This window comes from Neoarius graeffei, chromosome 4 (assembly GCF_027579695.1).
Source record: "Neoarius graeffei isolate fNeoGra1 chromosome 4, fNeoGra1.pri, whole genome shotgun sequence".
Lineage (NCBI taxonomy): Eukaryota > Metazoa > Chordata > Actinopteri > Siluriformes > Ariidae > Neoarius > Neoarius graeffei.
The window spans coordinates 52144045-52161978 of NC_083572.1; the positions used below are offsets into that span (position 1 = coordinate 52144045).

General features: G+C 39.7%; 1 protein-coding gene across 3 annotated transcripts in view; it reads left to right on the forward strand.

Annotated features, from left to right (window-relative positions):
- pltp (phospholipid transfer protein) overlaps window positions 1–17934 on the forward strand; it is a 55006-nt gene that overhangs the window by 19461 nt on the left and 17611 nt on the right. For all 3 annotated transcript variants that reach the window (XM_060919350.1, XM_060919352.1, XM_060919351.1), the window contains exons 3-10: window positions 287–386; window positions 5534–5659; window positions 5883–6038; window positions 12167–12230; window positions 12323–12386; window positions 12478–12569; window positions 17525–17701; window positions 17780–17839. In XM_060919350.1, coding sequence (XP_060775333.1) covers window positions 287–386; window positions 5534–5659; window positions 5883–6038; window positions 12167–12230; window positions 12323–12386; window positions 12478–12569; window positions 17525–17701; window positions 17780–17839 — 839 coding nt within the window. The remainder of the gene's footprint in view (window positions 1–286; window positions 387–5533; window positions 5660–5882; window positions 6039–12166; window positions 12231–12322; window positions 12387–12477; window positions 12570–17524; window positions 17702–17779; window positions 17840–17934) is intronic.

Consider the following 17934-nt stretch of genomic DNA (forward strand, 5'->3'; position numbering starts at 1 on the left):
CATAAACATTGAAATTAAAAATCAACAAATTTGGAGATACATGGTTTTCACTGGACAGGAAGGAGACGAACATTTGTAATCTTAAAAATAACTAGTAATTATAGCTGTTAGACAAATGTAGTGGAGTAAAAGGTGTAATATTTGCCTCTGAGATGTAGTGGAGTAGAAATATGAAGTGGCATAAAATGGAAGTACCTTGAATTTGTACTTAAGTACAGTATGTGAATAAATGTACGTGATTACATTCCACGACTGCATTTAAAAGGCCTTGTTGTACTTTCTGTAGTGAAACATGAGACACAGAAGTTTGTGGAGCAAGAGCTGGGAGGTATCACCATGCCAGAGATGCACGGCAAGAATGGGAATCTCCAGTATTCCATTACAAAGTTAGTTACACCTCCAATCAATCATTGTATCTTGATAACCACATGGAGTTCACTTATCAAATCTTGACTTTATTACAACCCCAATTCCAAAAAAGTTGGGACACTGTGTAAAATGTAAATAAAAACAGAATGTGAAGATTTGAAAATCATGGAAACCCTATATTTCATTGAAAATAGTACAAAGACAACATATCAAATGTTGAAACTGAGAAATTTTATTGTTTTTTGAAAAATATAAGCTCATTTTGAATTTGATGTCCGTAACACGTTTCAGAAAAGTTGGGCCAGGGGCAACAAAAGACTGAAAAAGTTGTGTAATGCTAAAACAAACAAACAAACAAACAAACAAACAAACTAACAAACTAACTAACTAACTAACTAACTAACTAACTAACTAACTAACTAACTAACTAACTAACTTGATTCATTGGCACAGGTCAGTAAAATGATTGGGTATAAAGAGAGCATCCCAGAGAGGCGGAGTCTCTCAGAAGTAAAGATGGAGAGGGGTTCACTGCTCTGTGAAAGACTGCATGGGCAAACAGTGCAACAATTTAAGAATAACGTTCCTCAATGTAAAATTGCAAAGAATTTAGGAATCACATCATCTATGGTACATAATATCATTAAAAGATTCAGAGAATCTGGAGAAATCTCTGTATGCAAGAGACAAGGTTGAAAACTGACATTAGATGCTTGTGATCTTCAGGCCCTCAGGCGACACTGCATTAAAAGCAGACAAGTGTCTGTAGTGGAAATCACTGTATGGGCTCAGGAACACTTCAGAAAACCATCGTCTGTGAAAACAGTTCATTACTGCATCCACAAATGCAAGTTAAAACCAGATATAAACAATATCCAGAAACACCGCCACCTTCTCTGGGCCCGAGCTCTTTTACGATGGACTGAGGGAGAGTGGAAAATTGTCCCGAGGTTTGATGAATCAAAAGTAGAAATTCTTTTTAGAAATCATGGACACCACGTCCTCCAGGCTAAAGAGGAGAGGGACCATCCGGCTTGTTATCAGCACACAGTTCAAAAGCCAGCATCTGTGATGGTATGAGGGTGCATTAGTGCACATGACATGGGTAGCTTGTAGCTCTGGAAAGGCATCATTAATGCTGAATGATATATACACGTTTCAGACAATATGCTGCCATCCCGGTGGTGTAGTGGTTAGCGCTGTCGCCTCACAGCAAGAAGGTCCTGGGTTCGAGGGCCGGCGAGGGCCTTTCTGTGTGGAGTTTGCATGTTCTCCACGTGTCCGCGTGGGTTTCCTCCGGGTGCTCCGGTTTCCCCCACAGTCCAAAGACATGCAGGTTAGGTTAACTGGTGACACTAAATTGACCGTAGGTGTGAATGTGAGTGTGAATGGTTGTCTGTGTCTATGTGTCAGCCCTGTGATGACCTGGCGACTTGTCCAGGGTGTACCCCGCCTTTCGCCCATAGTCAGCTGGGATAGGCTCCAGCTTGCCTGCGACCCTGTAGAAGGATAAAGCGGCTAGAGATAATGAGATGAGATGAGTTTCATATTGTATTTATTGTGTTTTTATGCAGACTTCATTTTACCAGAATGTTCCAATGAGTATTAAATACAAACACAAAACAAGAACATTCATCCTTAGCTTAGTGTAAAGACAGGAAGAATATCAGTTCATCCTCAAGCAAACTCTGTTCACACACAAAGGATGAGATGTACTGAAAGGTGCTGACTGCAAAGTCATCTGAAATTTTCAAAAAAATTTTTATTGTGCATAGCATTTTCCAGGCGGCACGGTGGTGTAGTGGTTAGCGCTGTCGCCTCACAGCAAGAAGGTCCTGGGTTCGAGCCCCGTGGCCGGCGAGGGCCTTTCTGTGCGGAGTTTGCATGTTCTCCCCGTGTCCGCGTGGGTTTCCTCCGGGTGCTCCGGTTTCCCCCACAGTCCAAAGACATGCAGGTTAGGTTAACTGGTGACTCTAAATTGACCGTAGGTGTGAATGTGAGTGTGAATGGTTGTCTGTGTCTATGTGTCAGCCCTGTGATGACCTGGCAACTTGTCCAGGGTGTACCCCGCCTTTCGCCCATAGTCAGCTGGGATAGGCTCCAGCTTGCCTGCGACCCTGTAGAAGGATAAAGCGGCTAGAGATAATGAGATGAGATGGCATTTTCCTATTTCTTGCAAGAACAATATCATGCGGACAAGATGTGATCATTTTGATGTGCTGAGGGTCACTTTTCTCCATTTTGAGACCGTTTTCCTACCTCTTGAGGCAAACAGTATGGCCCAATGGAAATAGCCGAACGTGAGGAACTTTTTTTTTTTAACTTGAAGAGCTTTAACTAATTAGCATAACTATGCAACTGTGTCACACCAAGATGGCAATGCGCGGAAAACATTGTGACAATTAAAAATTTATATTATACCAGCAGACTGCATTAATGTCCAAAAGCTGAAACATGCAGGCATCACAGATCCATATCATTTACCCACAAATGTATTTATTTATTTTTTATTCTGCCCACTGTGTGCTCCTGCTCTCTCTCTCTCTCTCTCTCTCTCTGTGTGTGTGTGTGTGTGTGTGTGTGTGTGCCGCTCTGCACTATGTGTTCACTGCTTCAAATTGGGTTAAATGCAGAGGAGGAATTTCGCTGTGCTTGAGTATACATGTGACAAAAATAAAGACTTTCTCTACTTAATTTACCCACGAATGTTTTTTATTGCACTTGAAAAGTGTTAGGCAAACCAGCTACCGGATTTGGGACACTATGGCATCCTGAACTATTTAGTATTTGGAACTTCTAAATACACCGGAGATGCTAAAGGCAGACAAAAGTACAGATGCCTACTGATATTTTGAGGCAGGTTTCATGCTGGAATGTTATGGGAAATTCCCGATAAAGAAAAATACTTTATTATGACAAAGGTAAACTCAAACGTGGACAGCAATAAACAAGCCAGGGCCTAGATCTAGCATATTTCATGGTGTTTAGCAGAGTCTACATTGTCAGTACACAATAAACATGCTGCTAGTCCAGCCAAGCATTAGGTCTAATAAAATGTATCGTGTCCAAAGCCCACATCCAGGTATACATTTTAATGTTACACAAAGCTTTATACTAACCTGATATAAAATGTTTTCCACACACACGGGAATGCTTTGTTGGCATCCAGTCTTCCTGTTTAACTGCACCTCATCATTTTTCTTGTCTTTCTGGGTTCTCCTGGAAGCGATGAAAATTTAAACCAGGTTTATCTCCCCATCTGTTATTACATCCGAAAGCACCACAGGTCTCTGGCATTGTTCTTTTAGATGTAACTTATAAAAGTTTGTCTGTAGATGTTTACTGAATTGGGCTTACAATCACTTGCGTACACTTGTGCTGGTCACTTGCAAACAAAAAACTCACCTAGCAACATGGCCGCATAAACAAATCCACAGTTACGATGACGTCATGTGAAAGGCCCCCATAACTCCATACTCGCTACTGTGGAGTCGAGCCCCTGCATTTTAAAGCTAGGATAGCTAAGCGCTAGCTAGAATGATTTAGTTATCTGTCCAGAAAAATGATGTCATCTAACCTTGCTCCATCTTGCGGTTGCACTCACTAGGCAGGCTTTACTTTTCTCTTCCGCTGGCTTTTAGCTCACAAGAGAGCAGAGTCCGCCATGTTTGTCCATGCCGACTTGTTTTGGTTAAAAGTAGGTCAAACACGCCGCACTGTGGTCACGTGATATTGCTGCTCTCTTGCTTTGGCAATTTTCGTAATCATAAAATGTGGGACGCATTTTATCTCGGCAAAACAGTGACACATAGGGTACATGGTGTGTGCAGCATTGCAACATCTCGAAACTCCAATAATAATAGCCATAGAACATTTTGCCCAGAATTCAACTTTGCAGTCAGAACCTTTAAGTGATGAGTGAGATTTTGTAACCATTAAATGTCTATACATGTAACCTCCAGTATCAACAACATTGGTGAAGTTTCTTGTTAGCTTAACAAATCGATAAAGCAACTAATATGTTCATTTTGTTGGTGAAGACCAAGATGAAAATGTCAACAATTGTTTTTTTTCATGATCATTACAGAACAATAACTATGTAAGAATTCACCTCAAACAATATACTCAAAATGTATGGCAAATAGTAATGACATTTTTCCAAGTGAATAAAACTAAGAAAAATGTTAAACACATTCTAAAAAAAAAAAGTTTGTCCAGTCACTATGTATACAAATTCAGGCTCCTGGAGAAGTTGTTAAAGTCATGTACCATTTAAAATATGGACTCTTAAAAAGAACAAATAATGTTCATGTACATTTTAATTGATTTTGTTGTATTTATTATAGTCAACTAGTCTATGGTGGATTCATTAAAGCTAGACGGCCTTTTGATTTCATAAAATCGGTGAAATTTAGTTCCCTCTGAAATTTGGTCATCATGATATATGTTTATTTCTGTAATATCTCACAAAATATCAGGCCATTCTGTGGCTGGGAAGTTATTTAATTTGAGGGGATTCCCAAGCAAATAATGTGCATGAAATCGCTCGGTTCACGCAGTCACGCAGACAGAGGAAGTCCATATGCAGGTTTACCTGCTGCTTCTTCTTTTCCTTCTTCTTTTGGGTTTTACTACAGCTGGCATCCAGTGTTGCATTACTGTCATCTACAGGCTTACCTTGACTGTGTACTGACAATTACATCATTCTGTCACTAAACGAACAGCTGATCGCACCGAGGTGCTCGCTGACCGCCGATATTTATTAGTTTGGTCTTTCATTTTTCTCTCCTGTTCCAAACTTGTATCCCACAACGCCTTGCACGAATGGGGAAAGCCCACCATGTGATGCATGATGTAGTATCTTGAATTGGGTCATGGTGAAGCAAGAAAAAAAATAGCAGAGAATTTAGGGCCACATGGCCCTAAATTCATTAATTGTTCTATTAAAAAATAATAAAAAAATTGGAAGTCTGTGATTCGAATTCAGTAGCTTTCGGTCCACTAAACAAAAATAATTGGGTGTCAGGGAAAATTCTTTTTATGACCTACACTTGAAAAATCTAAAAGGCAGTCTAGCTTTAATCCTAAAGTGCCAGTCTATGACATTAAAAGGTCCTTGATTAGATATTAAGCTCCTGGTCCTAATCCTTTCTCTATCCAATAGTATTAACATAACAGAGCTGAACCTGACTGCAGATCTGAGTTTCCAGCCCGTAGATGGACTGCTGTTTGATGTGCACAACTCCTCTATTACCCTCAACTTCCAGAGACGTGTGATCTACTGGTTATTGTAAGTTTGTAATCTAATGCTTGTGTCTGCTTCGAGTAACCCATTTGGCCTTACTAAAGGCCTTGCTCAACCAGAGCGCTTTAGCAATGCATTAATCAATCATTAAATAATGCTTAATTTCTCACCAATATTAAACAGGAATACGTGTGCAAAAAGTACATTCTCAAATCTGCAGATAATTAGGTGCAGACTTCAGCTGACCGGCATCTCTTGTCTCTATCAGACAGGATGAGGGTGCCATCAATGCCTCCGCAGATGGCGTATACATCAACACCACTCTCCATCTTGCCAAGGATTACGAGGGCCGTCTCAAGATCGCCAATGTCAGCTGTGATGCTTCCATCGCCAAGATGAAGGCCAAGTTTGGTGGGACTTTTGGGTACTGCCTACTTATTATTAATAACTTTACATTTCCTTACTTTACATTATACTCGCTATTGTCATATCATAGGCAGGATGTTCATGTTCGGCTGTTATAGAAAAATGTATTATGCCCCATTACTACCCACAAAATAGATTATTTACCTATAATAGCATGTCACAAGGTGTTGCATTTCTCTTACAGTTGCAACCAGAAGTTTACATACAGTTTAGAAAAAGACACAAACTTTTTTTTCTCTGTGTCTGACAGTAAAATTGAGGAACCTTTCCCTGTTTTAAGTCAGTTAGGATCCCCATATTTTTATTTATTTATTTTAGTAAAATGTCAAAATTATCAGAGAGAATTTTTCAGAGAATTTTTAATTACTTTCATCAAAGTCAGAAGTTTACAGACACTAAGTTGGCTGTGCAACAGCTTAGAGTATTCCACATGATGATGTTTTGCCATTAGAAGCCTCTGATTGGCTAACTGACATCATTTGAGTTAATTGGAGGCATACCTGTGGATGTATTTTAAGGCACACCTTCAAACACAAGGGCCTCTTTGCATGACATCATGGGAAAATCAAAAGAAACCAACCAAGACATCAGGAAAAGAATAGCAGATCTTCACAAGTCTGGTTCATCCTTGGGTACAATTTCCAGATATCTGAAGGTCCTACGTTCATCTGTTCAAACAATAATATGCAAGTATAAACACCATGGGAGCACACAGCCATCATAGCACTCAGGAAGGAGATGGCTTTTGTGTCCCAGAGATGAACGTGCTTTGGTGTGATGTGCAAATGAACCCCAGAACAACAGTGAAAGACCTTGTAAAGATGCTGGCTGAAACTGGTAAGAGAGTATCATCATCCACAGCAAAATGAGTTCTGTACAGACTTGAGCTGAAAGGCTACTCAGCAAGGAGAAAGCCATTGCTCCAAAACCACCATAAAAAAGCCAGATTACAGTTTGCAGCTGCACATGGGGACAAAGATCTTAAATTTTTGGAGACATGTCCTGTGGTCTGATGAAACAAAAATCGAACTGTTTGGTCATAATGATCATCGTTATGTTTGGAGGAGGAAGGGAGAAGCTTGCAAGCTTCAGAACACCATCCCAACTGTGAAGTATGGGGGTGACAGTATCATGTTGTGGGGCTGCTTTGCTGCAGGAGGGACTGGTGCACTTCACAAAATAGAAGGGGTCACGAGGAAAGAAAATTATGTAGATATATTGAAGCAACATCTCAAGACATCAGCCAAAAAGTTAAAGCTTGGGTGTGAATGGGTCTTCCAAATGGACAGTGACCCCAAGCATACCTCGAAATTAGTTGCAAAGTGTCTTAAGGACAACAAAGTGAAGGTATTGGAGTGGCCATCACAAAGCCCTGACCTCAATCCTATCGAAAATTTGTGGGTAGCACTGAAAAGGCGTGTGCGAGCAAGAAGGCCCACAAATTTGACTCAACTCCACCAGTTCTGTCAGGAGGAACAGGCCAAAATTCCAGCAAGATATTGTGAGAAACTTGTGGAAGGCGACCCAAAACACTTGATCCAAGTTCAACAGTTCAAAGGCAAGTCTACCAAATACTAACCAAGTGTATGTAAACTTCTGACTTTGATGAAAGTAATTAAAAATTCTCAAAATTTCTCGAATTCTCGAATTTCTCTGATTATACTGACATCCCCCCCCCCCCCCCCCAAAAAAAAATATAAATTAATAAATAATAAAAATCAGGCAACCTAACTGACCTAAAACAGGGAAAGTTTCCTCAATTTTACTGTCAGACACGGAGGAAAAAAAGTTTGTGTCTTTTTCTAAACTGTATGAAAACTTCTGGTTGCAGCTGTATATCATGGCAATTTAGCACTGGTGATTTTCCAATTAATTAAAGGTTTGTTGTACATTATACAGTGGTGCTTGAAAGTTTGGGAACCCTTTAGAATTTTCTAGATTTCTGCATAAATACGACCTAAAACATGATCAGATTTTCACACAAGTCCTAAAAGTAGATAAAGAGAACCCAGTTAAACAAATGAGACAAAAATATTATACTTGGTCATTTATTTATTGAGGAAAATAATCCAGTATTACATATCTGTCAGTGGCAAAAGTATGTGAACCTTTGCTTTCAGTATCTGGTGTGACCCCCTTACAATAACTGCAACTAAACGTTTCCGGTAACTGTTGATCAGTCCTGCACACCGGCTTGGAGGAATTCTAGCCCATTCCTCTATACAGAACAGCTTCAACTCTGGGATGTTGGTGGGTTTTCTCACATGAACTGCTCGCTTCAGGTCCTTCCACAACATTTCGACCTTGACTTGGCCATTCCAAAACATTAACTTTATTCTTCTTTAACCATTCTTTGGTAGAACGACTTGTGTGCTTAGGGTCGTTGTCTTGCTGCATGACCCACCTTCTCTTGAGATTCAGTTCATGGACAGATGTCCTGACATTTTCCTTTAGAATTCGCTGGTATAATTCAGAATTCATTGTTCCATCAATGATGGCAAGCCGTCCTGGCCCTGATGCAGCAAAACAGGCCCAAACCATGATACTACCACCACCATGTTAATTTGAAGGTGAAATTAGAGTCAGGTGTTTTCAGGCAATGGGATGACAATCAGGTGTGAGTGGGCACCCTGTTTTATTTAAAGAACAGGGATCTATCAAAGTCTGATCTTCACAACACACGTTTGTGGAAGTGTATCATGGCATGAACAAAGGAGATTTCTGAGGACCTCAGAAAAAGCGTTGTTGATGCTCACCAGGCTGGAAAAGGTTACAAAACCATCTGTAAAGAGTTTGGACTCCACCAATCCACAGTCAGACAGATTGTGTACAAATGGAGGAAATTCAAGACCATTGTTACCCTCCCCAGGAGTGGTTGACCAACAAAGATCACTCCAAGAGCAAGGCGTGTAATAGTCGGCGAGGTCACAAGGGACCCCAGGGTAGCTTCTAAGCAACTGAAGGCATCTCTCACATTGGCTAATGTTAATGTTCATGAGTCCACCATCAGGAGAATACTGAACAACAATGGTGTGCATGGCAGGGTTGCAAGGAGAAAGCCACTGCTCTCCAAAAAGAACATTGCTGCTTGTCTGCAGTTTGCTAAAGATCACGTGAACAAGCCAGAAAGCTATTGGAAAAATGTTTTGTGGACAGATGAGACCAAAATGGAACTTTTTGGTTTAAATGAGAAGCTTTATGTTTGGAGAAAGGAAAACACTGCATTCCAGCATAAGAATCTTATCCCATCTGTGAAACATGGTGGTGGTAGTATCATGGTTTGGGCCTGTTTTGCTGCGTCTGGGCCAGGACGGCTTGCCATCATTGATGGAACAATGAATTCTGAATTATACCAGTGAATTCTAAAGAAAAATGTCAGGACATCTGTCCATGAACTGAATCTCAAGAGAAGGTGGGTCATGCAGCAAGACAATGACCCTAAGCACACAAGTCATTTTACCAAATAATAGTTAAAGAAGAATAAAGTGAATGTTTTGGAATGGCCAAGTCAAAGTCCTGACGTTAATCCAATTGAAATGTTGTGGAAAGACCTGAAGCGAGCAGTTCATGTGAGGAAACCCACCAACATCCCAGAGTTGAAGCTGTTCTGTACGGAGGAATGGGATAAAATTCCTCCAAGCCGGTGTGCAGGACTGATCAACAGTTCCCGGAAACGTTTAATTGCAGTTATTGCTGCACAAGGGGGTCACACCAGATACTGAAAGTGAAGGTTCACATACTTTTGCCACTCAGATATGTAATATTGGATCATTTTCCTCAATAAATAAATGACCAAGTATAATATTTTTGTCTCATTTGTTTAACTGGGTTCTTTTTATCTTCTTTAGGTCATATTTATGCAGAAATCTAGAAAATTCTAAAGGGTTCACAAACTTTCAAGCACCACTGTATTAGTTTATAGTTACATTTAAGGTTGTCTGCAAAATAAATAAGTTAGTTCCTGTTCTGGAAGCTGTTTAATTCTGTCTTAATAATGTATATCCTTTCCTCTTTCTTTTCCTCTCCCTCCCTCTCAATCTCTGTCTCTATCTCTTGTGATGTTACCAAGAATCTGCAAAGAACAATGTCCTTTGTCCTGAAGACTTTCTCATGACAGAAAACTTACTGTTACAAAGCACCGACACACAAGAGCCCTTCCATAAACGTTAAACATATCAACCATGATTCTATCCACATTCACTGGATATGAGCAATCGCGCGCTCTGATTGGCTATTCTACTACTAGGCTATCAGCTCGGTTTCACATGACGTCACGTCCGCCTCATTAGTTATTCAAAACTAGCTGGCGGTCTCCCAAAGCTCAGTTGACAAAGCGTTTGTACAGAGAAAATGCCTTACACTTGCGTTGTTTTAGGTTGTTCCAATCGATCAAACCATGAAACTGATAAAAGTTTCTTCAGGGTTCCCCATGAACTAATAAAAAAGGGTGAATGAACACAGGATTTCACAAAAAGATGTCAAGAAAGGTGGCTTTTGAACCTCTCACTGAAATTGAAGGGAGCCGAGTCGAAGCATGCTCAAGTTTGCAGTGATCACTTGGTGAAAGGTTTGTATCTCCTTCTCAGCTATGGCGTTAGTGTTTTCCAAGTACTTTTCTTGCTGTGTCGTTATTTTATCGTACTTTTTTTTTTTAGTCACGAGACGCTAAAGTCCCCAGCAGTTTCTTTGTTTACTCCTCACAAAGTCCATTTGCATGAAGGTCGCGACAAAATTATTCCCCAGCCATACAGTTACAATGTGCCGTGATCACTTCTTCTCCGTCTTGTTTAACTAAGATCCAGGTCTTTAAAGGGGTTTCTGATGATCTTTGTGAATTATTTACCTGAGAGATAAGAGCCAACACAAGTGAGAATCAAGCCAACTGCTGTTTGTTTACACTTCAACTTGCAGCGCTTCATTGTAAAGACATGAACGAAAAGCTTAAAAATATACTTACATGGGCAAAAACAATACAGGATTCATTCGGCAGTGACTTGATAGCGAGGTCCTTTACCCAGCCGCATACAAAAGAAGTTGTAAGCCTCCATACTCTTCCATGCTTTCATCTGTTTTGCGGTGTGGAAGGACGTCTGCAACACCAGATAGTTCGAGATGTTGGGGAACTTGACTGAAGGGTAGTTTTCGAGATTGTATGACAAATCCTTCTTTCCCAGACTGTAGGGGTCGATTCCATTGCACATAGCAATCTTCTGAATATATCTAAAGCCAGCAGTGGCTTCTAGATTACCAGTTATCGCTAGTTGCTTGCACTACGGCAGCCGTTTAGACCACCAGCTATTTCACTTCCGGGAAAACCGCTAAGAAAAGTCACGAGACTGAAACTTAGCAATACTGTGAGTAGAGAAAAACAAAATGGTGGAGCGTGTTGCTGAACCGAGGACGAAATTAAAACTGTACTCGAAAACAAAACCCCAAAAAAATGCAAAAAAAAAAAAATGGAAAGAAAGTATTTGATGGTAAGAACATCCATCCATCCATTATATGTAGCCACTTATCCTTGGTAAGAACATATCTTTTTTTATTTTTCAAGAATTATTCTTGCATTTTTCACAAATTGCCACTGTCGTTTCGCCGGTTTGTTTACATTCTAAGCAGAAATGATTTTGTCTGACATTTTGTACAGTTTTTATTTCTTAAATTTGCAAAAAATAAAAATGCTCTGTTTTTCAAAATCCAATGAATGTGGATAGAATAAAACAGTTATTCTACTCAGTCTCATCGTACATGGCTTATAGCCGCCATCAGCTCATATACGACTCAGTTTCATGGAATAACTGTTGATTATATTTTTTGCTCAATAAGAACATAATTTTTTAACCCCTTGATTAGACTTTATTCGACTTGTATTATGTGGCGCATCCACCACCCAAGTCCCTATGAATGAGCTGTTACTATAGAAGTCATAATGTGCTACAGAACAAGTGCATTACTGTAAATCTGTGATTTGTCTTGTAGCTAGAACTATTGTCACAGCTGCTGTTATAGAAAATGTATCAATACCTTCTGACTAACAGATTTGAAAATTCGAATACGCTGTGGGAATAACAAGTAAGTTATCTGAGGCTCAGAAGCATTTCATTTTAACATGCATCTTTATGTTTACAGGAGGGTTTACGACTTTGTTGCCATTTTCATGACCACAGGAATGCGCTTCGTATTAAGTCGGCAGGTTTGTTTTCATGCTGAAAGAGCAATTTGTCCATTTCTAGATAGGTTCTTTCAAAGACAGAATAATACAAATAACTTGTATACTTATTTTAGATTTGTCCTGCTTTGAATCATGCTGGTCTAGTGCTGATTAACCAACTGCTGGAGACAATTCCAGGTCAGACTGCACATTTGATTTTTTTTTTTTCATTTTTATTTGTGCTGGAAAAGATTAGGAGTTCTAAGCACGAATCTTTGTGCCTGTGCAGTGCGTACAAAAGTGGATCGTTACGTTGGCATTGATTACTCACTCTTGAGTGACCCAGTGGTTACTGGCAGCAGTCTTGATATGGAGTTCAGGGTAAGTGGTTTATTATCAGTGATGTTACTTCTCATATCAACTCCGTTATGCCTCAGGAATGTAGCCCAAGAGCATTAGCTCAAAATTGAGTCCAACCCGGAACAAATTAGTAACAAGCTGAATTTTTCAGAATATGTTCAGAATACCCTTAGGAATAACATACTAAAAGTCCCCGGGAATCCACCTTGTGCTCTCTGAGAAATTCAAGATGGCGTCCAAAATGGCCGCCGACTGGAGATTTTTCAATATCTCAGGGATAAAACATAATATAAATGCAATTAAAATGTTAAATTACATGTTCTCTCATACAAGCAATGCAAATTCACCATTGTCACACTGTTAAAATTAAAATTAACCAAGATTACAAGGTCATTAATGTGGAAATTACATGGAATTTGATGGTTGACATGATTGACAGATTAGCTTAGTAGGCTACCTACATACATGAACATAATGTAAGACAACAATTAGACATCAATTTCCTTAATATTTAGTGCATCTTTAAGCTTTGATAAAATATTAAAGAGAAATTAAATTTGAGAACTCTATCTTCTAAAACTACAATGGCAAGCTGTTTCAGTACACTTCTTCAACATTCCGGCGACTTTCATGACAAAAAGGTCTGCCTCAATAAAAGCTCTTGCTTATAAACAATGAGTAGACTTAAACACTTCTCAGTGCCTCAGTTGTAATGCTTGGACCTTTGTTGTACCATCAATGAAGTAGGGAATTTATTCAAGCTTGTTTAAGGGTGGAAAAAAATTAATCTTTGAGTTTCTAGCGCCAGTCTTTACTACTAGCAATGCCAGTGTGTTTGGACAAAAAATGACTAAACTCAGCATGACCTTTTAAAAATGACTGAACTCAGCATGACCTTTTAACATGCCATTTTTCATTTTACACCACCAATTTACTTTAATTAATATTAATGAAAATAAGTGCTCCAACCCCTAGTAATTGTGTTTGTTGTTTTGTGAACAGAATAGGATGATACGGAGTGAACGAGTAACCAATGGATCCACACTCTATAATTGGTAGTGTACATTAAATAGCACATGTATAGATTTACAATTATAAGTCTGTAATTATTAGTCCTAAACATTAAGAACTGAAGCCATTTCAAAAACATATGAGATATCTTCATGATACCATAACGATTATTTTGTCATAACAGTCATTGTTATTTCTTCTTGGATGTGAATTTATGGGCCAGGGCGTTTCAAGATTGATACTTGATTCAAGGATCGGACTGGATGAAACCTACACACATTCATAGTACTGTGCACATTCATAAATGTGAACTGCTGAAGTGCCAAAAATATGACAATCTAACCAGACATGGCAAGCGAACACATTATACACCAGGGGTGGCCAACCAGTTGCAGACCAAGAGCCACATTTTTTACTGTGTTACCACAAAGAGCCACATCATACACATGGGCACACTAACATCATCCATCCCTTCCTCTCTCTCTTTCTCTCTCTCTCTCTCACACACACACACACACACACACACACACACACACACACACACACACCTCTGCTCAGCCAGATTAATAGTAAATGTCACACACCAACATATTTACTCCTACAGTACTAAGACCACAGGCTGAGGCCAGTCATTTTTAACAATGAACATTGTGTGCACTTACTATGCATGCTGCTTAGTGGGACTCATGGCATTACCAAAAAAAAGCCACACCATACACATGACTGCACATGAACATTGCCCCCCCGCTCTCTCTCTCTCTCTCACACAGGCACACGCTCACGCACCTCTGCTAAGCCAGATTAATAGTAAATGTCACACGCCAACATGAGAGAAATTTACTCCTTCAGTCAGTACTAATACCACAGGCCAGTCATTTACAGCAATCAATATTGTGTGCACTTACTATGCATGTTGCTTAGTGGGACTTCTGACATTCCTTGCCTTGAACAATCCTCTTCAAATCTGGCTTGTATTCCGTCGTTGCCACTCGAAGCAGTTCTTTCACATGGGTTTCAGTCAGAACAGAACGATGCTTTGACTTCACGTGTTTCATGGTAGAGAACACAGACTCGCAGATGTATGTTGACCCAAACATTGACAGTATCTTAAGCGCAGCCCGTTTCACATTCGGGTATTTTTCCAATGGCACACTTTTCCAAAACTCAATGGTGCCTTCCCTCAAAACAGGTTTCAGTTGCTCTTCCTCACGAAGATCGATCATCTCCAACTGAGCCGCTGCCTCATCTGTGACTAGCGGGCCTTTCAAACAGTCCATCTCCGCATTGAATGGGTCGACGAGGAACGTAACCTGTGGCCTTTTCAGTTGTATATCACGGAACTGGGTTACAAAGCTTTCGTGCAGGTTTTCAATTAGTGTTGCATATCTGGCGCTGAAGATTGGAAGCTTTGAAATGAGCTAATGACGACTGACATAAGGCAGAATGGCTTGCCATTACGTTCAACAAAAAAGTATAACCCACTCTGTTAAAAATGTCCTATGTTCGTCTTCATATTTTCGTTTTGCTGTGCATTTTTTCATTGCCATTTTGAGAGGCTACTTGACACAAGATACACCTTGCCCAAAAACTTTGCTATTATCTCACGCACATGCGCATTTGACATTACCTGAAAATACCGTAATATACCCAAGCAAAGCGAAGATGCATTTGATGAAAATAACATACTGAACTCAAGCAAAGCGCACACGCACATTAAAAAAAAAACAACACATACACAAACATCGATATGAACGTCAGAGCCGCATGACACCGGGCAAAGAGCCACATGCGGTTCGCGAGCCGCGGGTTGGCCACCATACACAAATATACTGTTATAATAATGTGTACATTGTTATTATATAATGTTAATACACAATGTAATTAATACACACATGTTGGAATTTACTCTCCTACCCTACAAAACATATATTCTGACCTTTTAATTGCATTAATATTTTGTTTTGGGCCTGAGATATGGGCAGATCTCCATTTGGTGGCCATTTTGGACGCCATCTTGAATTTCTCAGAGAGCACAAGGGGAATTTCCGGGGACTTTTAGTATGTTATTCCTAAAGGTATTCTGAACATATTCTGAAATTTTCAGCTTGTTACTAATTTGTTCCAGGTATAACCCTGTTACTCCTGGGCTAATGTGTGCTCACTGAATCCTGTTTATGATTTTTCCTCATGCTTTGTCACATGAAACAGAGTAAACTTAAAGACTTTTATTACTCATTAATCTACTCGGATATTTGTTATGCAGTAGTGGCTTGGGGAAGTTCTTATAAAGCTCATCTTCAAAGGTTACAAGTCAAACAAAACCATCTAGCCAGATTAATATTTTTTTGCGGTAAAGAAACAGATAGCGCTCTGCCTTTTCTCAACCTGATGGAAATTTTAACACTTGAAAATGTCTTCCAGCTAAACGTTATCAAATTCTTCTATCAATGGAAAGCAGGCCAACTACCAGAGCAATTTGGTAATTGGTTCCATTTTGTCAATAGTGTCCATTCCGAAAATACCAGATAATCTCCTGCGGTAATCGTTACATGCTACCCTCAAGGACTAATGTACAGTGGTGCTTGAAAGTTTGTGAACCCTTTAGAATTTTCTATATTTCTGCATAAATATGACCTAAAACATGATCAGATTTTCACACAAGTCCTAAAAGTAGATAAAGAGAACCCAGTTAAACAAATGAGACAAAAATATTATTCTTGGTCATTTATTTATTGAGGAAAATGATCCAATATTACATATCTGTGAGTAGCAAAAGTATGTGAACCTTTGCTTTCAGTATCTGGTGTGACCCCCTTGTGCAGCAATAACTGCAACTAAACGTTTCCGGTAACTGTTGATCAGTCCTGCACACCGGCTTGGAGGAATTTTAGCCCATTCCTCCGTACAGAACAGCTTCAACTCTGGGATGTTGGTGGGTTTCCTCACATGAACTGCTCGCTTCAGGTCCTTTCACAACATTTCAATTGGATTAACGTCAGGACTTTGACGTGGCCATTCCAAAACATTAACTTTATTCTTCTTTAACCATTCTTTGGTAGAACGACTTGTGTGCTTAGGGTCGTTGTCTTGTCTTACCCACCTTCTCTTGAGATTCAGTTCATGGACAGATGTCCTGACATTTTCTTTTAGAATTCGCTGGTATAATTCAGAATTCGTTGTTCCATCAATGATGGCAAGCCGTCCTGGCCCAGGTGCAGCAAAACAGGCCCAAATTTGGAGCCTGTCCCAGCTGACTATGGGCGAGAGGTGGGGTACACCCTGGACAAGTTGCCAGATCATCGCAGGACTGACACACAGAAACAAACAACCATTCACACCTACGGTCAATTTAGAGCCACCAGTTAACCTAACCTGCATGTCTTTGGACTGTGGGGGAAACCGGAGCACCCAGAGGAAACCCACGCAGACACGGGGAGAACATGCAAACTCCACACAGAAAGGCCCCCGTCGGCTGCTAGGCTCGAACCCAGAACGTTCTTGCTGTGAGGTGACAGCGCTAACCACTACACCACCGTGCCATCCCCTCAGTCCATCAAATTGTCAATTTCTCTTTTTCTAAAAAAGTTAAACTTTATCTTTTCAAAGAACAAATTAAAAACTAAATCTTAATTATTTAAAATGAACTTTGCATAAATTCAAAATTGGTTAAAATCATATAGTCTCCTTTTCATCATATATCAATTATTTTTGTTAACAAAATTTAACTAGGGGTTAACTAGACAACTTTCAATTTACTTAGCCCCGAGGCATAAAGCTTCAAAACAACATTTTTTCTTTTTTCCTTTCTCTTTTGCATAATCAGTGTATGTTTTTATATCTCTATTGTAAGCCATGTTTCTATTGTGCAAAATAAAATTGTTGTTGTTAAAAAAAGGCAAGTTGTAGAGTGTTGAGTATTTTTCTGTGTTGATAGGATGTTTCTGAACAAATCTTTCTCTCCGTAGGGGATGTTCTATGACCTGCAGAACGAGAATGACATTCTGGAGAATTATTCTGTGAGTCCAGTGTTGAACGAGTACAACCGCATGATCTATATGGTTCTCTCTGAGTACTTCTTCGACAGTGGACTCTACTCATATTTCAAAGGAGGGGTGTTCAAAATGCACATAGTGAACGAACGAGTAAGACTGAACAAGACGTACAGGAATATTTTAGATTGAGGAAAAGAACCTTGAGTCATCTTGTTAAAATCTTTTCAGATGCCAAAAGACTTGGAGATGCTTCTCAGGACCACTTACTTTGGAGCAATCATGCTATTGGTGAGAGCTTTTGAATGTGTTTCTCCTTACTTTTTGATTTTTGGTTAAAAAGTGGTGCATTTTCATTCAATAACCATGGAGAGGTTTCCTCCCAT